The following is a 26,522-nucleotide window of genomic DNA, read 5'->3' on the forward strand; positions in this document are numbered from 1 at the left end:
TCAACAAAGATTCAGTCTGTCCAGCTGTGCATTTCTGTGTCTGATCTGCGCACGGTGGTCAAAGCACTAAAAGTGGCTGGTTTTGCCAAAGGTAATTTCCATTTCTGTCTCTTTTTATCTATGACAGGTTCCTCTTCTGTGTCTCCTTGTAACCCTGAGGTTTTCAACTTTTACACCTACCTCCGTACCCACCCACTCCTCCTTCGTCGCCATTTCGGCTCTTCAGACAAGGCTAAAGTTGGCCTGACCGCTGAGGGTCGCAGGGCTGACTCCATTAGCCTGGAGGAGAGAAGACTGTTTTTCACAGCTGCATATGCACACCTACACGCTGGCTGCCCCATGCTTGCACTTGAAGTCCTCTCCAAGATGCCCAAAGTCCACAAGCATTCCAAACTCCTGAACCAGGAGGACACAGGCATCACTGGTGAACTCAGTGTTGGGAGTAAGAATGGACAAGCATCAGACCCAGATTGGGCTCAGCCGGCTCTGAATGGCTACGAGTCAGATGGGAACAGCTTATCCAACAGTAAGTCAGATTCCGTGTTAAGTTTTGACTGGAGCCAGCCGTCAGTGACACTTCCAGATGAGCCCCTGGAGCTGAAGTGGGACAGTGACAAAGACGATGAAGAAGATTATGAGGATGAAGAAGAAACTAAGAATGGTAAGAGCAGTAAAGCTGCAGACAGCAGCAGTGTGTTCCAGGACACGCAGGATGCCATGTCGCCGCTAATGGAGACGGTGACGGGAGAGGACAGTGAAGACCGCAATGACTTCATAGCACCTTCTGATGACATCTTGGCAGCCCAGCTGAAGTTTACCGCCTGCTTAAAGATTCTGACCAATGAGCTGCGGACGCTGTCGACAGGGTATGAACTCGATGGGGGGAAGCTACGTTACCAGCTCTACCAGTGGTTAGAAAGAGAGGTAATGACACACTCACACACTCAAAAGTCAAACCCATAATAGTTTTTTAGTTTTAATATTGTTATATTATCCATCTGTGTGTTATTCTGGCTGCACCCTTAGGTTCACTCAATAAAACTTTTATGACTTGCATAATTCCCACACATCTCTCCTGTCTTCATGTTCACTGTTTAAAGATTTTATCTCTGTGTGTCAGTGCATATAAACCTCATAATGGAAATAACCCCAGTGGTTTTCTCTTATGAAGTTGTTTGCCTTCTCCTGTGAAAACAGTTTGACATTTTGGTGAAATGTTTTGCTTCCACTCCCACGCATGAATGATAAATTCCTTCTTGATAAATTGATTTTAAGATGAAATTCTGTTTTCCCCAGGTGGTGGCTCTCCAGCGTTGCTGCAGTTACAAACCCTGCCTGCCAGAGCTGTCTGTCCAGGGTGATGCCCCTGTTTCTGGGTTGGTGGAGGAGGAACAGGTAGTTATATTTAGCTGGTTGCTCCTAGATTTTTCAAATGTTCATGAGGAAAAATCGATGCAACACTTGCTGTAATAAGAAATTAACAGCACAGTGTGTCATGACATAGTTTGAAGCAAATTGTGTTCTATCAGAGAGTAGTCAAACCAGTCTTCCTTGGATCTCTGATGGTCAGGGTTTTTTTTTTTGTTGTTGCTGGGGTACAAAAACCCTTCTAACATGCTGCTATAAAATTTTTCTATTCTCCAGTATTGTTTCAGTTTCAGCAGCAAACTTGATTATACATACCTACCCTTGCCCAATACATATAATGTGTATTCAGAAAATAAAATAACATTTCAATGACCCACTAGTTTATTGCCTTTAGCATTCCAATGTGGGGCTTTTATTTGATCACTAGCCAGCTGAATGAAATTGACATATTTGCAGGGATGTTGATTGATTTGTCCATAAAATAGTAAAGGAAAGATGTTTTTTTTCAGCCTGGAAGCCCTCGTGGTGACAGCCAGAGGAGCAGGAGACATTGGCTGCAGAGTAACCAGCCCTTATTGAGAATGTTTCTGAGCTACTGCAGCTTGCATGGCTCCCACGGTGGAGGACTGGCTTCTGTACGCATGGAGCTCATATTGTTGCTTCAAGAATCTCACCAGGTAATTAAGACATGCACACCAAAGGCCACTGATAAATAAGAGCATGACAGTTTTTTGGTGGCAGCCAAGTTAGTCCGGCTCTATAACTGTTTGCACTGAAGAACTACACTGCCTATTTAGGTTTCTGGTGGTGGTGATCAAACAGTTTGTCAAATAATCATTTAGTAATTAACTGACAAAAAAAAAATATTGGAGAATAGTAGGATGACTTACTAGTGCTGCAGTATTTTGGCGATTGTTTATCATTCTATTTATCATTAGGAATAAAAAAAAAATGACAAAGATTTGTTAATTACAGTTTCACAAATGCTTTGTTTGACTATTTCCTTTTTCCAGTCAGAGGCTCTGGATATAGCTGACAGCACAATATATTAATTATATATATCTATGTATAGATATATATATCTATATATACACATATGCACACAGACAGATTAAATTATGAGATTATTTGATTGATTATTACAATCAAACAAAAGCACAGGAATGATCAAATAAACCACAGACATAAATAAGAGAATATAAGTAAATTAATAACAGCATAAGTGATCACATATTCTGTTTGAAGGGAAGGATGATGAGCAGATGAGGGGCCAAGTACGAATGAAAGACGAACATGAAGCCATCTGAAAGCTTGTCTTAATGCAACTAGATTCCCAAGACACACACGCACACACTCTCGATTGTGCATTGGCGATTGCCTGCACACCTCCAGCAATGGGTTGACAGGTTGTGCTGAATCTCCAAGCCTCCTGAGGGAGGCCCTGCCTTAGGCTGACTATTAGAAGGTTGAGGTAAACAATTCAATGAGCTGGCATGGGAACAACACACTTGAATGTTAGCACAGTTGATGGGCACTGGGAGTCTTTCTTCTCTTTTACTTTGATTTTGGAATAAAGGCAGTTTCTGTTGTCCCAACTCTGGTCCCATGGTTGTCAAATTTCTCCATTGTTGTCCAGGAAATTTTTGTGATTTCTCCTTTGTCTTGACTTCAGTCAGTGTGTGGAGCTTCTGTTGAGGAACTCAGTGACAACTGAATGTGATCCATCAAGCACAGTGAACAAAAGTCATGATCAGGAATCTAGTAAACACGCACAAATCCTGACTCCTCCATTGGTAGTGTTTTCTTTCTTGCTCTTTAAATGTCATTCAGACATACACTGGAAAACACATCCTGCTCTTAAGTACCGGATCATGTATGACACTCCAGCAGTTGACTCATCCTGTCTTTATTATGGCTCAGGAAAATACAGTTTCACAGTTCAAAGCAGCACCGCTCAGTTCTTAGTTCTCTTTGTTAGCTGTCTCTTATACCCTCTAAAAAAAGATATGAGAAAGTTGAATGTTTACTGTGGTGTGACGGTAGGTTATGTACAGTATATGTCCCAGTTTATAGGTGTGATGTCTGATGAAGAGTATTTTTTGTGAACATTAAACACTTGAATGTTTTTATTATGCCTCCACATCAGCGACAGCCAGGGCTGGAGGCATTATGTTTTCTGGTTGTCCATCTGTCCATCCATCTGTCCCATTCTCATGAATGCAATATCTCAGTAACGCCTTGAGGGAATTTCTTCAAATTAAGCACAAAGTCTTGGACTCAAGGATGAACTGATGAGATTTTGGTGTTCAAAGGTCAAGGTCACTGTGACCTCACAAAACACTTTTTTGGCCACAGCTCACACATTCATACACTAATTCTGACACAATTTAACATAAATATCTAATAGTATATGATGAAGTGATGACATTTTAAATCCAAATGGTCAAAGGTCAACTTCACTGTCACATCAATGTTCTGCAAAAACTCTTCTGGCCATTATTCAATGTTGTAACTCAGGGAGGCGAGATGATGACCATATTTCCTGCAGTTTGGCTGGTTAGCAGAGGGATACAACTGCAAGGCAGTAATTCTAGTTTACTGTGATCAACAATATCAGTTCATTGGGCCATCTGTTGTTTAGTGTGCCTGCAGGCATACTCTAATGATTTGACATGTTCCTCTCTGACCTCTGCCCACAGGACGACTCTATCCAATCAGTGGTGACATCAAGTTCCCAACCCACCTCTATCCCTCTTCTGATGGCTTGCACAGCCAACGTAAAGACAGTGGTGGCCAATCCCATTGTGTACCTGACCAACCTGACTCATGACATCTTGCAGACCATCAATGCACTCGACTCTCCTCCACATCCTGATGTTGTTAACAATGAGGTGAGACAGCCTCTGGTCGCATTAATCTATTCTTTGGATCCAAATGGCTAAGAGTGGGCTTCAATGTTTTCTTGCAAGAGGACATATGAATTTAAATTTTATTGAAAGCAAGCAATAATACCAGGAGGTGTGTGCAATGAGATAGGATATGTTTGTTTCTGAACAATTAAAGGAAATAATTCATATAGATATAAACATTATTGTTTTTTAAGTTTTTATTGTGGACATAAAGATTTCATCTTGTTCATTTGTGTTAACACTCGTTTTTGGCCAAATGTGGGCAATGGAATAAAGTAGTAAATACAAAACTGATATATTATCACATTTTGAGTTGATATACAGCTAACTTGTTAGCAGACAGTTGCATTTTTAGACATCCAGCAGATGCATTAGCAGTCATTAGAAGGCGCTTTTGTGTCATCTTGATGAATGTAAGTCCAATATTCACTCTCCTGTAAGCTTTTGTTTTGATCTCCCATCAACTCCTGGCTCTTGAGAGCAGTGAGAGTGAACGAAAACAGTGAGGTTGTGAGTCGTGAAACAATGAGCTGAAAGATGCTATGAAGCTCCGCTGAGCTGAAGAGAACTGCAGAGTATCAAAGTTTGTCAAATCAAACCACCCCTTTCGCATAGATGTAGAAGAAAAAAGTGCACCTCAATTGAACACTCATCTCATGTTTTTTTTTTTTTTTCTCTGATCACGGCTCTTATTTCAGATCTATGTGATGCACACCTTAGCTGCTTCCTTGTCTGCCTGTATATATCAGTGTCTGTGTGATGGACACACCTACAGGTAAGTGTCTCAGTACTCTCACTTATTACCATTCTTTTAGGGCAGTTAACCCTCTAGTCTTTCATGTTACATGGACTGTTTCACAAAGCACCGTAATTCGCAGTTTCATACTGAACCCATGCCTCGCATCACTTACACTTCATAAACCATGAGCTATTTTCAAGCCATCCATTTCTTAACAATGATTCGGGGATGTAGGGAAATAAATCTTTGCACGTCCCAGCCGAGTCTCTGCAAAAGCTCTTTATGCAACCTGACTCAAAAAGGTTTGAGTTCATAGTGGGTATCTACAGGGCAGCATCTCTCCAAGCAAGATTCTTGAATTCTTAATATGTCTTCAAGCGATGCTCGACTTTGATACAACTTTTTCATTTTCCACCACATTCACCCTGACACGACTCCATTAACAGCACTAGCCGCCACTGGATTATTTATCTGTCATGAATGATCTGATTTTTAGCATTAGCATTTAAAAGACAAAATGCTGACAAAAATAATGTTGATTTGTGTCCTCTGGTTACAATTGTTTGTGTGTTAGAGGGTTTTTAGGCTTATTGGAGCAGAATAATAAGAAATAAGGGGGAAGGGACACGACTGCTGGTAACCAAGCATACTTTATAATGAGAGGGTAATGCACACATACAGTTCAAGTCAAACATTACAAATGTAATACCAAAATGGAATATGCTTTTCAGGATGTCTTAGGTTTTGTTCATGAAAAATCATCTTAGCAAATGCTTTATGCTTTATGCTTTATGCTTTGGGCTTTAGGCTTTAGGCGGGTTTTATAAAGCTCTATTGTGATGTGATTTAATGCATTGAAAAAGAAAATCATGTTGGAAGTTTTCTAACCAAAAATATGACAGTCACTTGTCTGTTTTCATCATCATGTTGAGAATAATTTATGGGAGCTGCATGGCTGCTGTTTATCATTCTCATTGTAAATACTTAATTTGATCTTTGGGTTTGACAGACAGAAGGAACATTGTTTATTTAAGAGGCGTAGGTACCATAACTCCAAATCACTTTATCAACAACCCAGTAGGATTTAAACCTTGGATGGGTGAATGACTGTGTGTGGGATTCTTTTATTCTTTTTTTAAATAACCCATTTGGCATACAGCTGTGCTGCTGTGTGAGTTTCTGTCACCATTCTGTCAAATTATTTGATGTTGTATGGAGTTATTTAAACTTGTGCTTGAAAAGATGTGGACCTTTAAAGCCACGATGCTGTGACACCACAGATAGAATTGCAAGTATCAATGAAATTTTGTGTCTTAAACTGGGAATTTTGTAAGCTAAGAGAGAAAACATTTATTAGTCTTTCAGAGTAAGCTCTCTGAACTTAGTGTTTCAAACTTCACACAACTCTAACCAATTTGATTAAATAAGCACTTGGTTTTGTAACTTCCTCATCCGCTACTTAGCAAATGCACACATGCAGCCATCTATCACATACTGCTGGGAGTTGAACGGTCTAACTAAATTTGCAAGGCTATTTCTAATTTAACACTGTCTTTGTTATGGTAACTATGATATAAACTCTCCTAGGGCGTGTCGCTGCTTTGGTTTGATGAATTTGTGCTTCTATTTTTTCCTCTCGAGTGTGTGAGCAAGAGAGCGAGTGAACGAGAGTGTGAATTTTTTAAAACGTATTTCAGGATGTAGGTTGCGGAGGTTGAGTGTTATGCTAATATATGTTCTGCTTTTTTCTGTCTCTTTTATCACATTAACTTCAGTTTGGTTTAGTTAACTACTTAGTAAACAACCAACAGGTACTTCCATATGAAGCCTAAAAGCACTAAAGTTCACTGGACCTGCTTTCTTCATCATGAAGGGTTTCTTCTCATGATGCCTCTTTCTTAGAAACTGTTGTTTCCCAGACTTCATAACAAAGTCAAAACTGTTAAAATAAAACATGTGGACATTATAAATTTATACCACCTAACCCATTTTTTAAAATTTCTCTTTTCAGTACAGTATTTCATGTTTAATATAAATGTTTTTCTTTGCGCCCTCATACTGACTCAATGGGGTCCATTTCTTTTGTCTGTTTCATCTCCCACAGCCATGTGAACCATTTCACAGGGATTGTGTATCAGAGTGTATTGTTGTCTCAGAAGCATCCAGTCAGAACTGTCAGCATGGATGAGTCTGTGCAGCCCAACACTTCTCCTGCACAGTGGCCAGGTAAATCAACCAGAACATATACGTTTTTGGCTTAAATTAAAAGAAACAAACTTTTCTCTTTGTCAACAAATAAAAAACCAAAAGAAACAACAACTTAGTACAACCTCCCTTTCCTGTCTGTAGCATTCAGCTCCAAGCTGATTCATTCCTACAGAAGATTTGAATAGTTAAAAACAGGTCATGTATATATAGTCTCATTTTTAATAAAGGCTCAGTAATTTCCTTAAAGAGCTTGATTTTTTTTTTAGTTTCTAGCAAACAGGACTCAAACATGAGTAAATATTGTGTTTGCTGGGGACTATTTTCCAGTGCTCTTGTAAGTATTTACGGCAGCAGGATGTTAAATGTTGGATGTGGGAAATAAAATACAGTGCCCTTATTCATCATAATAAAGAAGCATGACACCTAGCACAATGCTGTGACTCACTGATGTGTTTTTAATAGTTTTTAGAAGAAAATGGCACCAAGGAATGCTCTTTATGAGGGTCTGACTACACAGGGAAATTGTTTGTTAGTAGGATGAGTTCATTGTTGGTTTAGGTCTTCTCATTGAATGTGTTGCTAAGAAGAGAAATATAGAATATTGTCATTATCCTTAAATCAAATATTTGAATGGATTCCACAAAAAGGTGACTTTCAGTAGACTAGTATCCTGCTTTTTTGCTTCTCAAATGCCACAAGATTTGATGTCTAAAAAAAATACAGTTCTTGTAGTTTACACACTTAAAGTGCTTCTACAGTCTTTATCTCTTCTTTTTCATTCTGCGCTCCTTTATTCTCCCCAGGCATCGCCTCCTTGATTCGGCTGTTGAGCTCAGCAGGTGAGGAGAGCCAGCCAGGCTTGGCTGTGCTGCTCTGTGAGATCCTGACTGCTGTCTTCCTCAGTCTGTTTGTTCACGGCATGGCCACACACTCCAGCAATGAGCTGTTTCGCATCGTGGCCCACCCTCTCAACAGCAAGCTTTGGGTGACGGTGTTTGGAGGAGGTGCCCGGATCCCTGTCATAGAGAAACCTAACAGCCCCATGAGAACACCTCCACCAGGTGGGTGACTGTGTGGTTTTCTTTTTGACGGTCTGCCTGAGTTGCTGTCTGTCTGTGTGGGTTTTTTTTTTCTTTGGGTGTTGACCCAGTAGCTAAATCAAGTCCGTCCTTTCTAAATTAATTGAGTTCCCGTCTGTAGGTCATAGAGAAATCCATCAACCTATTAGTGTGGAAGCTGTTTCCCTCACTCTCTTGTGCTACTCCTTAATGGTTGGCAGAGGAAACCTGATGTAATGCAACTGCAACTCCTGTTTATATGACAAAATGTAGACAATTTTAACTACTTTTGTTTGTTTGTTTATTTGTTTGATTTGTTCTTGTTGTGTTGTTTTGTTTTTTAGGAAGATGATTCAATATTTAAAGGTGACATAATCACAAAAAAGAAAAAACATGTCAAGCTTGAATGCACAAGTGCACAAGTGTGTGTGGTTGTGATGGCATCTGAAATCATTGTATTTTAACAAACACTTTCTCTTGACACCCCAGCATCCCCGAGTGGCTCAGACAGGAAGTCCAGACGATTCAGGCTTCTGTCATCACGCAGTGGCTCCAAAGAGGAGTCTGGGATAGAGCGGGAGGGGCCATCCAGTCCCAAGCATGTCCCTGTAGTGGAACAAGAAGCTGCGTCCATCTTTAAAGAACGATTTGTCCCGCCAGAGCTCAGCATTTGGGATTACTTTATTGCCAAGGTGAAAAAAAAAAAAAAAAAAAAGACAGGACCCTTTTTATATCGACTCCTTTCCTTTACATTCTGTGTAACTTGGCTTATCTTTGTTTTTTTTATTCAGGGTTCATCAGGCGTATAGTTAATGTCATGTAAATACACTGGTAATTTGTAATAATTTAGATGCATTAATCCGCCATAATACTCAACACACACTAAAGCTGACTAGCAGCAAATGAAAGAAAAAGAAAGTGTGTTTCTGTTGTTTCAAACTAAAACAGTATGTGTGTCTGTCCTCTTCATTGCTGTTATTGTGTTCTTGTGTCTCTTAGCCTCTGCTGCCACCATCAGAAAACAGAATTGTGTATGACTCAGAAGAGAGCCAGGGTAGTCAAGATGAAGACGAGGATGGCGATGAATATGAAGATGTGTTTGACCCCAACTCTCCACAACGAGAGCATTCAAACCACAATTCATACAGGTAATGACGGCACTGATTGGATATTACTGCAAACCGTGTCTCATCTTCGCCTCATTTCAAGCTGCTTAAAGTAAACCTGCATATCTTCACAGCTGATTGTGACTGCACATTCAGTCTGAACACATCTTTATTGTTTGAGATTTTTGGAAGTCAGCATTAAACCCATCTAGAGTGTTCATGTTCAAAACTGTAATGGTCTCGTTTGTAATGGATTCTTCTCCTCCCAGTTGGTGTTTAATGCGTCTGGCAATGGTTCAGCTGGTGTTGGTCAACCTCAAGTCCTTCTACCCAATGGCAGGATATGATCTATTAGGTAAACACTTAAATACACCACATACGCCTGATGTACTAACATCCAGGATGTAGATAAGAGCCTCCTTATCTCTCACTGCCTGTCTAAACTAATCGTATTGCCTCCTTGTTCGTGTGTGCCTGCTTCTATTTAATGTAGATCTGCCTGTGGGCTCTCCTCTGTGTCACGCTGTGCTGAAGACGCTGCAGCGCTGGGAGCAGTTGCTGCAGAAAAGACTGGAGATCTTTGGGGGCCCCCCTTCCAAATACATCTCCACACACCTTCAGGACGAAACAGCCACACCTGGCCCCGCCCTGCTCAGACACAAGGTTCTGTTTGAACCATCCAACACCCCGTTCAGGTACTACCATGAGCTGGAGATCAGTAACAAGTTTGAATATGATGTTTGCAGTTGACTTATCCTTTTATAACAAGCCCTCAGATGATCAGTTTTTACACTTTGTGAATTAATGTTAACATGATGACTACAGTTGCCTTCAGTACCAGATGTATCTGTACAACACATCCGTGCAATCCAAACAGTTTTATCCCTGTGCAGATTGACCCCTGTAGATTTCTACGTGGCCTGTATAGTATGTACTGTAGGGAATTACAGTTCTTGGAGGAACAACATTGTGCATGTGCATTTGATGTGTCTTGCCTTAAGCACCAGATATGTAAAGTTTTCACATCAGCGCCAAATCAGAAATAATATTTTTTTAACACATTTGGTTGTGCCTCAGTGAACTGATACAACGGATTCAATGAGCATTATTATTAATATGCAGGAGATGTTCTATTCTTTTCAGGACTAACCACCATTCAGCGCTGCCAGTGAAACGATTGTGGCAGTTTCTGGTCAAGCAGGAAGAAGTACAAGAAACTTTCATTAGAAACATCTTCACCAAGAAACGGGACCCGAATGAGGTACACCATGTTTACACATGCCAACCTATTGCATGAACTGCCTTCATGTTGCACAACTTGCACACCGTATTAATTGTCACTGAATAACACATTAACTAGTTTGTTAAAATCCACAACACATGTCTGTATTTACCCCCCACCCCCAGACAAACTGCATCGTTATAGCTTTTACATCTCTGTTGGCACCTTTTTTTTTTTTTTGTTCCGCATGCCAAACACATGTATTATTACTGCCTCCAGTTGCATGATGCTTTTAATTTTATTCAATTAATTACACCCTGTTTGATTAACATCTCAGTAATTCAGTTTCTGTGTGTGTTTGCATGGTTCATCACTGGTTGTTGTTGTATGTTGTGTGTGTTTTGTGTGTGTGGGTGTGTCTGCCCCGTGCTGCTTCCCCCAATCATTAAAGTCGGTTGAGGACCAGACTGACAATATGAAATGTTCAGGGATGGACGAGACAGGAAACCATCAGGTACTGCTGCTTTAGATAAATTATTGCTTATGGTGTTGGAGTTGGGTGGGGTGGGTGTCAAACCTCAGTACCTTTTGCAATATCTTCTGCCAAAAACTTTGATAGATTTGATCTTTTTATCTTGTTGATTTATTGTACGATCAGATATTGCCTGATTTTAATATAAAGTTTATGGTAATTTTAAGCCGTATTCTAATCAGGTAACGTGCTTGTGTGGCTGTTTGTATTAAGACCACATTAAACATTTTTTATTTTATTTTATTTATTTTAGAAATACACATTTATATTATGTAGAATAAGGTATTGCATTGGCACTGATAATGAAAAATTTCAAAAACTACTCAGCTGTAAGGATGGGACAAACATTGCTGTAATAGATGATGGAAAATAATAACAAGTAAGACCATGCCATTTGCATTTTTTCACAGCATTTAAAATATTTAGATGACTTTGACAAAAGGAAAATCACTGGTTTCGGTTTACCAGCACATTTTACACTTAACAGTCTGCGATGCACCATAACATCACTCTAAAGGTGGTGTCGATATCAGACCATATAAGTCTAAATCATTAGTTATCAGTTAGTTATTTGCATAATAAAATATGTTTCCAAGAACCAGCTGGCACTATAAAATGGCATCGTTTTATCAGTTTTTGTAGCATGTTTATAAAAATGGGACGTTTTCATCATTTTAACACCAGTACTTCTGATTTGACAAGACCAATGAGTGAACAATATCATACTCTGCACAGATGTTGTGAAACTATATGAAACTTCACATCACCACACTGTAGCGTGGGTGGTACAAACTACCGTTGACTAGATATGGGAACTTGCACATCATGTGACTGTGTTTGCCTCTACGGTAGAGTAGTAAATGGGGCCTGTCACATATAATCGAAGAAACATTAAAATTGTCATCTTGACAGAATTACTGTACACGTATTTCCAAGGCCATGAACTCCCTCCCTCCTCAGTGTTTGATATTAATCTTACATTTAGCAGTCTAAATATTCATGTGAATGTGAACCATAAATCTTAAATTATACTGTACACTGATGCTTCATAGAGGCTTTCTAATCTTCTGTCTCTCACTGTGCAAGCTGCCATGTTATAGCTACTCCATTTGGCTCAGTGTTAATTAGCCCAGTCTCTCAGAGGACAAGCTATGAAGCTGAATAGCTTCTGATTAATGGGCCCAACACTGTCGCAGTGAATCTGCATCCCACAGGGATTATGTGCACTATGAAAATGGCAAACCACCATATTTAGATTTCTGCAAGTGAAGTTTTCATTTATTCCCTCTGACAGAAACAGACATGGTCTTTTCCCCTTGAATAAATGCAGTAGAATTTAATTCAATCTCATGTTAAAAGGATGCCTGTCTCGTGTTGAGTAACTTTGGCATTAAATGCAGATAACTTTGGCTTTAAATGTAACATACAATATGCAGAGCTACAGTATAGCATACTCTGCTACTGCACACATCCCGTAGGACCTATAGTACAGTGTGTTCTTGTGCTCGTCGCTCAAGGGATGTTGCGCTCATGCTGTCTGATGGCACTACACCAGTTAAGCTGAATACTGCGGTTAACAGCGTGGCGTGATGCACCGCACATGTCCTCTCCTAACTAAAAGCAAGACAAACAAACACATAAACATAGAGAGCACATATTACAGTGTAGAAAACAAAGAATAAGCCTAGACTGAGTCTTTCTTTTTTCTTTCTTTTTTTTTTTATAGCCATCATCTTCTACAGCAAATAATTTGACATTTTATTTATCAACTCCTCTCATGGATCTTGTCAGGTCATTGGTTCTGTAGCATGAAGGGAAACATATCTGAAGTCATGGCTGTTATTTGACTGCAGGAAATGTTTACCAATGTTTCAGCTGTAATTATTGAATCTCCATGGTGGTGATTTATTTGTGTATGTGTGTGTGTGTGGGTGTGTGTTTCTCTGTGCAGACTGAGTCAGATCAGGGCTCCCCTGGAGGAAAGGCACGCATCATCCACAAGGAATCTGACATCATCACAGCCTTTGCCATCAACAAGGTACAACTCTTTTACATAGATGTCACTGAACAACACAATATACCACAATATACCACTGTTAATATCAATATACAGAAAAAGCTCTGTTAACACCACTGTACACTATCTACCCAGCAGGTAATTAACCACTAGCTTTTGAACACAGTAGAGCATTTAGCAGCTGAAGAGACAGATATTCCCCACAGGAGCTGGTGGAGACCAAAAAGCAGAGCTAAAAGGAGGAGGAGTGTTGAACTAACCAGAAATGGCCAGAAATACAAAATAATGTTAATGTTGCTTCATGCCTTCATAACTTTATAAATGATAATACGTTGGTGTAATGTGTCCCCAAGTGACAAAAAAAATCAATCAATACAGCAATAATTAGTTTTAGCCCAGCTGTGCATAGTAACAGCAATTTCAAGTATTGTAAAACTGATGTGCCACTAACCAAGTAATTAAAATTTGTATTCTGAATTTGAAGTTTTAAACTTTGGTGGATTCAAACTAAATTAAAAAAAAAACAAAAAACATGAATTTTAAGTCATAGCTTCACTTTGGCAAATACAACCTCAAATTTAGAGCACACAGTTCAAATTCAGTGCAAAGATCAGTTGCTTCTGACCAATGGCACAACTCTTAAACCATTTTGTAGCCCCTTTGATGTTGTCAAGCCTGTGTTTTTCTGTTTGCTATATAAAGAGGTTCACAGTATGATACTCTGGCTTGAATGCAGATATTTATTTAAGGGAGGGAAGCAGTGGTACTGGCCTCTTCTCAACAGTGATCAAAGAAGGGTCAGTTCACTTCAGGTCATCATTAAAAGCAAAAAGTTGGATAGTTTTGTGACCTTAGGCAAAATAGAGTTTGAAAAATTCTTTCTCTCGCTCTTGTGGATCTTCTGACTTTTCAAATTTTGCACATAGATTAAATCACCCAATTTTCCCTACCCCTATCGTCTTTGGCACTCACCTCTCCCTTTTTTCCTGTCTCTGTCTGTCTCCCAGGCAAATCGTAATTGTTTAGTCATGGCCTCCACCCATGACATTCAAGAGTTGGATGTGTCATCCATCTTGGCCACACAGATCTTGACATGGATCGATGATGATGAGGCCGAAGCCAAAGGGTAAGAGAGCGATCTGTGTGTGTGTGTGTGTGTGTGTTGTGTTTTTGCATGTGCATACTGTATTTGATGAGGCCAACGGCTGTGAGAGTTCATCCAGAGTAACATCATCTTACCTTTTCACCCTCATAACAATAGAGCTAAATAGAGTGTGGGCACAGGACAGTGTGATTGGTTCAGTTATGGTTGTGTAGGTGGTGTACATGCATCTGTATCTTTGGTGTGTATGTATGGACATGCAGCATAATCTGTATGTATTTGTGTATGGCTGCTTCTTTATGAGATATTGTTATAGATTATTAGATATAGGCACTTTCTGTCATTATTTGTTCTTTTACTTTTCTGAATAACTTACTAAATGTACACAGTGTTAGCAAGAAAGCTGTTGTCTTTCAAACAAGGCAATGCTTGCTGAATTACTGTATTTTTTCCTTCTAAGGATGATTAGTCCTACCTTGCTTTTTTCATTAAGTGCATCCTACAAATTTTTTCTAAACTAATCAGCTCTGGATCTGTCTCTGAAATAAACCCGATTTGCATTGCCGTGAAATTATATGTCCAGTTATTATTATTCTATCTGCAGTGTTGGAGGCGATGATTTCCTGGTGGTCCATACACGAGATGACTTTGCCGCCCTCCATGGCACCACACCATACACCCACAGTAGCCCTGGCACACCCATCAACATGCCATGGCTGGGAGGCGTGCAGACTGGCAGGGGTGCAGCTGTGGTGAGTTCTAAACATATATGCAGTATATAAATGATATGGTAAATGCTCACCAAAGACTAGGTGCTGGTTATGTTATTGTATATTGGAGAGAAGATGACGATGTTTTGACTGCACTTGGTGCTTAATGTGCGGTTATCTTGTCTTCAGTGATAATATCTGAACCGTTCATTTGTTTTTTTGATTTTGGTGGTCAAAGGTCAAAGGTCAAGGTGACCTCACAAAACAAGGTTATGGCCTTGCGAATGGAATATCTTGGGAACTCCTCAAGGGAATCACCTCAAATTTGGCACAAATGTCCATTTGGATGAACTGATTAGAATTTGGTGGTCAAAGGTCAAAGGTCACAGTGGCCTCTTGAATCTGATATCTCCAAACTGCCTTGAGGGAATTTCTTCAGATTTGGCACAAACATTCACTTGGACTTAAAGATGATATGATTAGATGGTAGTTGATTTGGTGGGAAAAGGTCAAAATTCAAGATCACAGTGATCTCATGTTCTTGTGAATGCCATATATCAGGAATGACAAGAGAGAATTTCATTACATCTGGCACAAACATTCACTTGGGCTCTAGATCTGCTCATATTTTTACTCAAAGTAGTCAAAATGATTTAAATTGATTATTCATCTTTGTCCAGACTCCAGTGTGCCAAAAGCAGCATGGTTGTTAGCATTAGCTTCTCTTATTGACTTACAAAGGAGCTAAGATATTGTTGACTGCTACAGCTTGTGAGCCCAACTCTGTGTCATTTTATGCAGTTTTTATAAAAAAGTCTGTAAAAGCTGTTTTTCTAAATCACAGGAACTTGGCGTCAGCAGTGGGGAGGGTGATTGATTTTGTTCTGGTGATAGCAGTGTCTTTGAATGGAGAAGTAGTGAGTCATGTTTGTTGATATTAACCAGTTTGCTTATTGCTCTTGATATGCAGATTGGACAGTGAAAGCCACTAACCGTCATAATTATTTTACCAACCAGTTCTTCAGTTTGCCAGTCTGACAGGTTTGGTGCACAACACACTCCTCGTCTGGGTCTGACTCTTGTCTTGTCCTGTCTTCAGACCCAGTGACAGTTGTGACTCTAACCGGAGTTGACGGCAGTCACATTAATGTGGAGGCTACAACAGGACACAGTTAAAATGGCACAGAGAGCAATAAAACACATCTTGTTTGCCTAAAGAGCAAGATAATAAATATATCACTTAATTATTATCACTTGTTAACAAAGAAAGTAAAATCGGTTAAATAAACCATGAAACACAGTGAATGAACCACTCTTGAGTTTGACAAAAAAAAATTGTTATCAACACAAGGGCTCTTTACACTTAAAATGTTTATATAGCTTTCAACAACATTCAGTGACCTTCCTCAGCTGATTGATTTGCTCGGTTGTCACAGAGATGGTTACGTTGTTATCACATTAAGCAAGTGGAATTATGGTCATGTGATAACTGGTGATCACATACTGGCAGGATATCCTACCCCCAGCCCCTGTTCAAGAATGGTCCGGCAAAGGATGTCAGTGGTGTCCTTGATCCTTATCGGCCGTCTATTGATTCCTGCTTGATAATTTTGTTCTATGCTATAACCAGTTTTGGTCTGGTGTTCACAGACTGCTGACTTCTTCGGTTTATGGGGGTCATTCAGTCTCTTGTCCACGGTCACCTGGGATGTCATACACCACTCCAGTTTTCCTCTCAGTTCAAGAATGAACTTTAAAGCTCACTCTGAAGTTTTTAATGAGATTCTCCCTCTTCTGAAATGAGCCTAAAATGTTTTATTCCCTCTCATGATGCGTGGCAAAACACATTTAAAAATAAAAACCTTGTAGCCACAACCACAAAAATTATCAGGCCAATGTTATGTTGAAGTCTATTTCCCCATCAATTATAGTTTCACCCTTAGGTAAATCTGAGCCAGAGCCTTACTGTCACCCAACTAGTCATCTCCACAATGCCTAACCATAACCTACGCCCTTACCTCAACCATGGAGGGCAACAATACGGAAACCAGTAATATTATAAGCATGTGAGAAAATAGGAATTGGAGTCCCATCTTAATGTCTTGTCATTCTATGCTTGGACACAGTCGGCAGCAAAATTCTAATTTAATGAATTATTTAATTGATGGGAAAATGAATTTGACGGCCTGTAATCAAGGCTTAAGCAGCAAATTAAACTTTAAAATCCATCACTGATAGAGCCTGCCACGCCACAGCTGCCGTTCACGTACTACAGGTAGGTGCCGAATGTTGTACGAGCATTGTCAGAGCGTGAGTTTAACAGATGGATAAAGCCAGCGTAATTGGGTATTCCATCTCTGTTTATGGCCTTTAGAACTGTGCAGTATTGTGTAACTTTACTATTATATTGCAGTGTTCTTATCCCTGTTGTAAAAGATCACTGTTTACCATAATGAAACACTGCCTTGTCTGTTAACATTGGCTGAGAATCTTCCTTTCCTCCTCTTCACTTTGCTTCTCCCAGATGATCAAGAGAAACATCAATAATGTGAGAAGAATGACCTCGCATCCCACACTGCCTTACTGTAAGTATGACTCTAATGTCTGTCAGTGGATTAGAAGAGTATTCGCTATCATCATATTTCTCGTGTTAGAAAGAGCCTTCAGGGAATGATTACATCACCCGAAAAGGTACCCTCATTCTTCTCTTATGCAGATTTTTAGCAAGTGGCAGAGTTTATTTCCTCTGGTCCCAGTGCTGCTATTGATTTAGAAAAGGCTGCATGAATACAACCTTGTAGTTTTCAGTCAAATTGCAGTGTGGGGATTAACTTGTGAGGTGTTCGGGTGGAATAATTCCCAGCAGGTCGTAAGACTCAAGAAGTAACAGTTGTTGAAGTGTTTGTGAAATAAACTGTTTCCTTTATCAATTATAAAACGGATGATTTTGGGAACAAAGAAAAGCCAAAACCTCATGTCGGGACCTGAATGTTCATCAAGATGCACTGGAAAATGAGCTGAACTGATGTCACCTTTTGCTAATTTCTGTTTTACAGACCTGACAGGAGCTCAGGATGGTAGCGTGAGGATGTTCGAGTGGGGTCACTCCCAGCAGATCATCTGCTTCAGAAGTCCAGGCAACTCCAGAGTCACCCGGATACGATTCAACCACCAAGGAAACAAGGTTACAAAGCCACACACACGCTCACACTGTATGGACTGGGAAATTGAACACTTTGAACCGTTAACTACCGCTATACAGATGTCAAACTATTCTTATCTTTGCAGCATGACTGCATTGTGATGTGAGCCTGTCAGTCTCAGCAACATTTTCACACTCCCTCTTATAACTTTGCCAACCAGGCACGAACCACAGAAGGGAGTTTGGCTTCAGCACACATTGTTCTTCAGCTGAGTGATTCAACCGCTCTGAACTCAGGCACTCGCCTCGAGCTAATAATTTTCTCAGATGGAGCCTCTCCTGTGCCAGTACTAACTTATCTGCCTGTTCTGGTCAAAAGAGTGAAATATGCTTTTTTTTTTTTAACTTGGAAAGACAGGACATGCAGAGGTCTTCATTTTAGTTATGTAATATGTGCTTGGCCTAATGAGGCTGTTGACGTGTTTTGGAACATATTTTGAGCACAATCCAAATCCCCTGAGGGGAGTGACGGTTCTCGGCTGTGTGCAAATACAGCAGGAGCACCTGTCAATATGCTTCTGTCTGTCTAATGTAAAATAAAGGACAATCCTAACTTTTTTTTTTTTTTCAGCAAAGTCTCACATCTGCTCTCTGAATTTTTTTGTGTAGTTTGGTATCGTAGATGCTGATGGAGGTTTGAGTCTCTGGCAGACCAACACAAGTGGGAATACACCCAAACCATTCCTGGTAAGAAACTCAAAAGCCAATTAATTTGCAACCTTTTCCAGCATTTTTTATTTTTTTTTCTCTGTCAAGTCCACCTTAGTGTCCTCTTGTTTTCTTCCTGTCATTCTCATTTTTTTTAACTCTCCTCCTGCTTCTCTATTAGTGTCACTATTACTAACCGTTGTCTTTGTTTCTCTCTGCAAGACGTTGCAGTGCCACAACAAGACAGCTCATGACTTTGTCTTTGTGGGCTCCTCCTCCCTCATCGCCACTGCAGGTCTTTCAACAGACAACAGGTACAAGAAACGTGGAAGGGGAATTTCGTCTCCAGTTGTCTTCTTCCCCTCACTTGAATTCAGTGCCATTCAAATTAAAAGCTCAATCTTTTCCATATAACTTCACTGTACTCTGACCAACAGGAATAATGATGTTGTTTGATTAAAATGTTGGAATGCATCGTGATTTGGTTATTTTTGACTCCACAGGAACGTGTGTTTGTGGGACACTCTGGTGACTCCTGCTAACAGCCTTGTACATGGTAAGATACAAGATGCACTTTGAGGAATCAGCCGATTTACAGCACCTTTAGAGCTGAAACAATCAGTTGTTTGTTCAAGTAGATGGTCGACAGAAAATTAATCTGTAGCAATTTTGTTTCATTCAATTGTTGAAGTTGCCCTTAAACCCTTAAATATTGTATAATATATAATATAAAAATTTTTCCATTCCTTGTTCACCCGCTTTCTCATTCTCAATCCTGCCGTTTGCCCTCTGATTTTTAAATGTCATCCTCGACACCAGCTTTCTGCTGCCACGAGTCGGGTGCTACCGTGCTCGCAATGGCCCCCAGGCAGCAGCTGCTTATCACAGGTGGAAGGAAGGGCTGGATCAGCATCCTGGAGCTTCCCCACAAGCACCAGCGCCAGAGCTTCCAGGCCCATGACTCGCCTGTCAAAGCACTGGCTGTCGATCCAATTGAAGACTGCTTTATCAGTGGATCAGCTGAGGGCAACATCAAGGTATCCTCAATATAAATTATGCAATTAAATACATTTCTATTGAATAAATATCTAATTTTGAGAGATATATTCCACACAAGTGATCAGGGAGTTTAATTAGTAATTATTTTAATATACAAATATTTATTAATGTTGATGGCTTTCAAGGTTTGTTCAAAATAGAAGGCTTCGTTAGAGAATCTCCCAGAAAGGATTTTAAGTCATAGAAGCTCTGTGACTTTTTTAAAGAAAGTCATAACATTTTTATGAGAACTTCTTGGGGAACAGTGGAAAAAACTTTAAAAAAAAACCTAAAAACTTGGATTATGAAAACAGTTTCGATCATTTACTCTGCACAAAGTAAAAGCATCCCTGACAGAACAGTCCTGCAGGGCATCTGGCACCCAGGTGTGAACGTCTCTGCCTCTCCTGCACATCGACAATCAGATGACTGTTGCATTTATCCGTGGAGACAGTGACCCCAATCGAAACCAATGTCACACTTATGATTAACCACCTGCGTGGGACAATAGTGTGAATGATGGAGACTAAAGTGTAAGGTGAAAGTGGGGTGACATGGGAAAAGGCAAAAAGGAAACTGTTTTGAGTGAACAAGCAGGAGATGTGGCCGTCTTTAGCTAATATATTTCAAGACGCAGCAGGTCCTTCATCTTTTTGACTTGAATATGTTGGCACAGATCACAGAGCTGTCACTCCAAGGATGAAGCCACTGCGTCACACAGATGTAGAGGGAATGGTGCAGTGAACATCTGCTTGAAATTCAAATGACTTTCATTCTAGATGATTGCTCGCAAAAACCTCCAAAGCCGTGTATAATGTTACTCATCTGAAGTCATTACTTGTATATTGGACAATTTTAAATTTAATGTGGGTGTGCTGCAAATTTATAAGCTTTTAAAAAGTTTGATTAGAGTCCATGGAACTGGAAGATTAACTTAAATATACAGAATTAAGTCTATGAAATACCTTATCAAATAATAAAGCTCCCAGGCTGGGAATATGACTCAAACAATGCAAGTTGCTCAGAGCTAATCACGGTTCTCAGTGGACACTCATTTTGTCTTAACAATTTCCTGTCTGCCAGTCTGAGGCCAATCATCTTATAGGATAAGGGTGCTGATATTCTATATTTTTCATACTGTCAACAAATCATGCAAAAAGACCAAAACCAGCAACGCAAGAGATTGTGTTGCTACTTTATATCATCTTAACTCTGCCTGTGTCTCTCAGCCCTAACGACTCGTTTCTACTGAAGATTTAAACCTTTAAAAACAGATCATAAATGTGAGAATCATCAATTTATCAAAAAAGGAGACATGCATGTCTGTACAAAATTTAGTGTGTAGAATTTATGTTTGTGAAATTATCTTAAAATAAACTACAGTACCCATGTTGTGATCATGGAGGAATGAGCTGCATCAGACTGACAATAGTTCTTAGCAGACAGCCAGAAACAATTTTAGAGTATCAGCAGACTCAATCTTTTGTACATTGTGCAGTTTAAAAATACCTGTGCTAAACTTTCGCTTCATAAATTGTTTCTAAACAGTGAAGTTGTTTTTCATATATTCCCGGGACTTCCCCAGGTTTGGAGCCTGGCCACTCAGAGTCTCCTCTACGCCTTTCCGAACGAACACGCCCGCCAGTCGCTGTTCAGGAACCTCGGCACGGGTGTCATGCAGATCGAGGTGGGACCGGCCAATCACATCTTCTCCTGCGGCGCCGACGGAACCATGAAGATGAGGATCCTCCCCAACCGCTTCAGTGTTGTCAACAACAACCACGGCAACCTCAAGAACGATGTCAACTTCATCATATAGACAGAAAAATGTGGAGTTAAAGCAACTGAGCTGAATAATGTGAAGTGCATTTTAGGATGGAGCAAAGTTTCTAACAATATTGTGGAAAGTACCATAATACGTGATTGGAACAATGGCCATCATGGGTTCAAGTATTATCATCCAGTTTAAAGGAAATAGCTTTCATGCAAATATATATATATATATATATATCTCCTATATTCATAGGATTTACAGACTTTCACAGAGTAAGAGCACGTCGTCTGATTCAGGGCCCCAGAGAGAGTGAACATGCAGTGAAATGATCGCATCTGCAGTGCTTCGTGTGGGACATGAACCCAGACTTTGCATCAAAGCCGACCAAGCACAGGAGCGAAGTGTTTTAAACTCTTGTGGAAGTTAAAGTGGGCACAGGGTAACGGCCGAGGGCACATTCAAAAGAGACAAAAACCCACCTGGAGATTCTCCAAAACAAACTACCATGTCAGTGTCTGCTGAAGAGCACATGGAGAGCTTTTTTTCTTCTTCTTTTTTTTTTTGCACAGGGAGTGACGCTGTAGAAGGAGCAGTAGTGAGAAGAGACTGTGAAGAGTCTAAAGCTGCAGCATTGTTCTACTTAAATAATATCACCTTCTCTTTAGTACATGTTAGTAACGCAGTCATGATAGTGGAAGCTCCTCTGGGATCACTGCAGGAGCGTTCAGGTGATAAAATAAGACTGTGTGTGCAGTGCATCGTACAGATATACGTGATCCCTTTTGGGGATGGAACATCTCAAGACTGTACAACACTATCAAACCCGCTCAGCACAATGCAGTAAGGCCAGTGGACATGGTACAAAGCACATTTGATCCAGTCACAAGGACTCCCGGCACATTCTAGTGCCCAGTATAAATTTTTTAACACAAATGATGCCAGCTTGGTTAAAAAGCAGACGACCGGGTATTCGATCAAACCACACTTAAGGAATTACAGGATGTCAATTTCATATCACTATTATTCAGTCACGTTTTGATTTCAAGCGTTTGGCTGATGTCCTTCTTCATACCTGACCTGAAATGAACACAGGAAACCTGATTTTATGAAGGTGGAAAGAATAAACACATCATACTGAATCTCTTCAATTTAAAACAATAGTATGACATTTTAGGGAATGTTACTTGCTTTCTGGCAGAGACGTGAGGTGAGAAGATTGATGCCACTCATGTTTGTGTATTAAATATGAGTCTACAGTCAGCAGCTCTATAGCTTAGCTTAGCTTAGCTTAGCTTAGCATAAAGACTAGAAACATGAGGAAACAGCTAGCCCGACTCTGTGCACTCTGTTCCTACAACAACAACAACAACATCCCTGCCAGCATTTCTAAAGTTAACGATACATCTTGTTTTTTAATCCATACATAAAATAATCTAAATTATTTCTATTTTACAGCTGATTATACAGGCCAGACTGTTTCTTGACTTAATTTTTTTCTTTTGGATAATGTTGCGTTAAACATAAAAGTCTTCACTCCTATGTAGAGATGTGAACTTTTACCAAGTTGTAATAAACTGAGCCGATATTCATTCAGTCTCAATCAAACTAATCAGAGGAGAGAAGCAGCATAGCCTCTGTTCTGTAAACAGAAAATATCATGTTGCCATGGTTTCAGTGAGTTGCTGTGGGCTCCAAGTTGAGCCCATTTTTGGGAGTGGGAGGGGGGGGAGGGGAGGGTTCCCATTCATGTTTTACATTTTGGAAAATTAAAGGTAGGCCAAGTTCAACGATAGCAGTTCCTGTTTGGTGTGTACCAGTGGATTTACTGACAACTATAATAAAATTACTTTGATACTGAAGAAAAGTTAAAAACATGATTCTGGATCTCACGCACTAAGGGTTTTAAAGTAGCCTACCTTCTGCAGCTGCTGATTGTAAGCAGACCAAACTACAGTGACTAACCTGCTGTTGTTTTCAGAGCACCTGCATGCACCTGTCACTTTCACCTCACGTCGCTTCCTCCGCACCTCCCTTACAGTTTAAAAACTTTGGGGATATAGCCACCCAGTTAAAGAAAAAGTAACCCTTCTTTTTGAACAGCTATGTATGAGAGTATCAAGCTTCTCGTCCTCTCCACTAGAAAGTAAACAAGGAGTGTATTTTCCAAAATGTCAAACTCTTCCTTTAATCGAGCTAGTCAAAATTTGTGACTGGAGTTCACGTGTGTGCCAGAACCCAGTGTTTTCCTAACTTGGAATGGACTACCTGAATGCACCATTTCTCTTTCTCTATTTTGCACATAAAACTTAAGCTGAACTATATATAGTGTAATGCATATAACAACAAGACTGGATGACAATAAAGCAGCCCAAGCATCTTGTCATAGGATTACAATATATGGTACAATATGTTTTATCCTGGCCTAGATTTAATCAGTGGTATTACTATTATTATTATTAAGTGTCCTTAATCTCTGAGAACTACTTCTGCTATGCTGGCACAGTACTAGTACTGTTGGTCCTGATAATATCGATTATTACTGATGTTAAGTTGCACAAAGTAGCTTTAATTTAAGGCCCCTTGTTGGCATGGGACACCTTGAATAATACCTTTTCTGGCTGCATTCTGTTTTTTGAAATGTTGAATATTAATCTTAAGAACATGTAGCAGGAAACTTTGCTTTTGACAATGGAAAGGGGTTGGGGTGGGGCAGTAAACAAGTTTTAATGGATATCTTATTTTGTTGTGGAAATGTTTTATTCCAATAATGATGCACTTCCCTTTCATCTACTCCCAACTTTAATCTTCCATGTGGACCATGATTGGAAACTGCCTTTGAAACAATATTGTTTGCCTTGTAGTAATCTTAATTTTATTAGCAGACTTGCTTTATCTGCTTTGCTATTCAGTTCCTTTGTAACAATTACAGTAATTACCTTAACTTCACTTTTTCTTATCATTCAGTTTCTTTTTTTTTTTATCATGCAAATGCAGCACATTGCCTTCAGTACATGCTTGGAAACTGTAATCTAGGTTGGTGGAGCTGCAAACTGTCCTATAGCAGTGAAGTGTGAAGGAGGAGAATCCATTAAGAGAACTACCCACAGAACCTTGTGCTGCTGTAGAGAAACAAATGTACAATAGCTTTGATTTCAGGGAGGATAAACTGAGGAATACCTTTTAGATGAAGCAGATTTATTGCAGTTATGTATATACATAGATTCATAATACCTACATAATTATAACAACTAGTCGTAGACAAACAGCAGGTAATGACAAAAGCCACTTTATGAAGAATATTATTCTGTACAAATACAGGTATATTTATGAAATATGTTCATATTTAGGATTATACACTAATTGATCAAAAGACAGATGTAATCTTATTTCCTGCTTTTTTTTCTCATTTTTCTCATTTTGTGAGTTTGAACAACCACATTACGATTTTTTTTTTCCCCACAAATCAGTGGTTGGAAAATGATCTGTACTCCTGCAGTAACTGGTGATTAAATTACATTTTATCAAAGCCAGACAATATGTACTCCGACAAAAACTGGAGAATAAAACACATTTTATCAATTACTGGTGATTTTCCTCATTCAGCTCAATGAAAAAGAACCAAGTTATCACATTCAACTCTGATTTCTTCACTTTCCTCTCTTCAATCTTGCAAATGTGAATTTGATCAGATAATTCTAATTTTTTAATGAAGATAATGTGTAAATCAATGTATTATACAGAAAATGTATCAATGTAATAAAAAAAACTATTTAACATGAGCAGATGTTTTTTGTAATTTTGAACATAAGTGATGTTTGGTCATACCAGTGCATTATCGCAATTCACAAACTTGTCACAAATCAAGGGAAGTATAAGAACATCACAACAGATATACTCTACACAGTCATTATATACTCATTACTTACCATCTAACATTCTGCATTGTATTTTTATGAAAGTCTAATATATTCAGTAAATGATGGAAAATGACACTGTCATCTCAAACTAAAGCACCAAATGTTTATTAGATACTGGTTCATTTAAACCGTGATTGCAACACTTGTGCAAGTGTTTTAAAATGACATTTAAATTGGTTCTAGTCTGAATAATTTTACTTCCTATAAAGAAAAAACTAAACCATTGATGTTAATAGTAACTGCGCTGATATTAAAAGTTAAATGAAAATCATAATTTATATAGCTAGTAAACTACAATTTTACACATTTAATAAAAGCATGTTTGACTGTAACACACCCCGTAGTTATTGTTAACAATGAATGCATTTCCATTCTGAAAACACTTGAAAAGCCTGTTTTGTTAAATATATATATATATATATATATATATTTTAAATCCTGCACTGTTAACATCCACGGTAACTTGACAGCAGTCTTCTTCACTGCCTTTGTTGGCACATTGCTACATTTTTTTGCATGTTACCACCACCTATTGTCATCAGCAGGAATGGGTATCGTATCAAAACAACAAAACAGGGACCCATTCATAAAATCCCGACCTTTAAAGCTTACACATCCAGCAGTTAGAGCAAAATTAGCATTCATTGGGAGTTGGCGAATGTAAATCCAATATTCACTCTCTTTTAGCTCCGTTTTTGGCCTCTACCAAATCCTGGGTGAATATATCCCTCTCTTCAGCTGCTGGTGCTGAGCAGGTAGTGCACAGTGGGTTTTTAGAGTTTTTCGGTAGAGAAACTGCCGCAGCCAGACAACTAAATGCCTTAAAGCCGAGACGAGCTGCAGATTCGGGTGATAAATCTTTGTAGGTTCATTACTGTGAGCAACGGCTCTCACATTTCCCTGTCATTTGATACATTGTTATTTAAAAAAAAAAAAAATCAATCATAGTTGTTTTAATTAAACATACAGAAA

General features: G+C 39.3%; 1 protein-coding gene across 1 annotated transcript in view; it reads left to right on the forward strand.

The window, feature by feature from the left end:
* Positions 1–23,348, forward strand: part of dmxl1 (Dmx like 1) — a 50,027-nt gene extending 26,679 nt beyond the window's left edge. The window contains exons 28-50 of the mRNA XM_022757740.1: positions 128–924; positions 1,297–1,395; positions 1,878–2,045; positions 4,068–4,259; positions 4,976–5,052; positions 7,121–7,242; positions 8,028–8,285; positions 8,772–8,974; positions 9,282–9,430; positions 9,658–9,743; positions 9,882–10,083; positions 10,532–10,649; positions 11,062–11,124; positions 13,094–13,180; positions 14,167–14,285; positions 14,866–15,013; positions 17,496–17,556; positions 18,028–18,155; positions 18,783–18,860; positions 19,044–19,135; positions 19,325–19,377; positions 19,641–19,858; positions 21,445–23,348. Coding sequence (XP_022613461.1) covers positions 128–924; positions 1,297–1,395; positions 1,878–2,045; positions 4,068–4,259; positions 4,976–5,052; positions 7,121–7,242; positions 8,028–8,285; positions 8,772–8,974; positions 9,282–9,430; positions 9,658–9,743; positions 9,882–10,083; positions 10,532–10,649; positions 11,062–11,124; positions 13,094–13,180; positions 14,167–14,285; positions 14,866–15,013; positions 17,496–17,556; positions 18,028–18,155; positions 18,783–18,860; positions 19,044–19,135; positions 19,325–19,377; positions 19,641–19,858; positions 21,445–21,678 — 3,752 coding nt within the window. The 3' untranslated portion in view covers positions 21,679–23,348. The remainder of the gene's footprint in view (positions 1–127; positions 925–1,296; positions 1,396–1,877; positions 2,046–4,067; positions 4,260–4,975; positions 5,053–7,120; positions 7,243–8,027; positions 8,286–8,771; positions 8,975–9,281; positions 9,431–9,657; positions 9,744–9,881; positions 10,084–10,531; positions 10,650–11,061; positions 11,125–13,093; positions 13,181–14,166; positions 14,286–14,865; positions 15,014–17,495; positions 17,557–18,027; positions 18,156–18,782; positions 18,861–19,043; positions 19,136–19,324; positions 19,378–19,640; positions 19,859–21,444) is intronic.
* Positions 23,349–26,522: the final 3,174 nt, after the last annotated feature.

Source organism: Seriola dumerili, unplaced genomic scaffold (assembly GCF_002260705.1).
Source record: "Seriola dumerili isolate Sdu_G_001 unplaced genomic scaffold, Sdu_1.0 BDQW01000290.1, whole genome shotgun sequence".
Taxonomy (NCBI): Eukaryota; Metazoa; Chordata; class Actinopteri; order Carangiformes; family Carangidae; genus Seriola; species Seriola dumerili.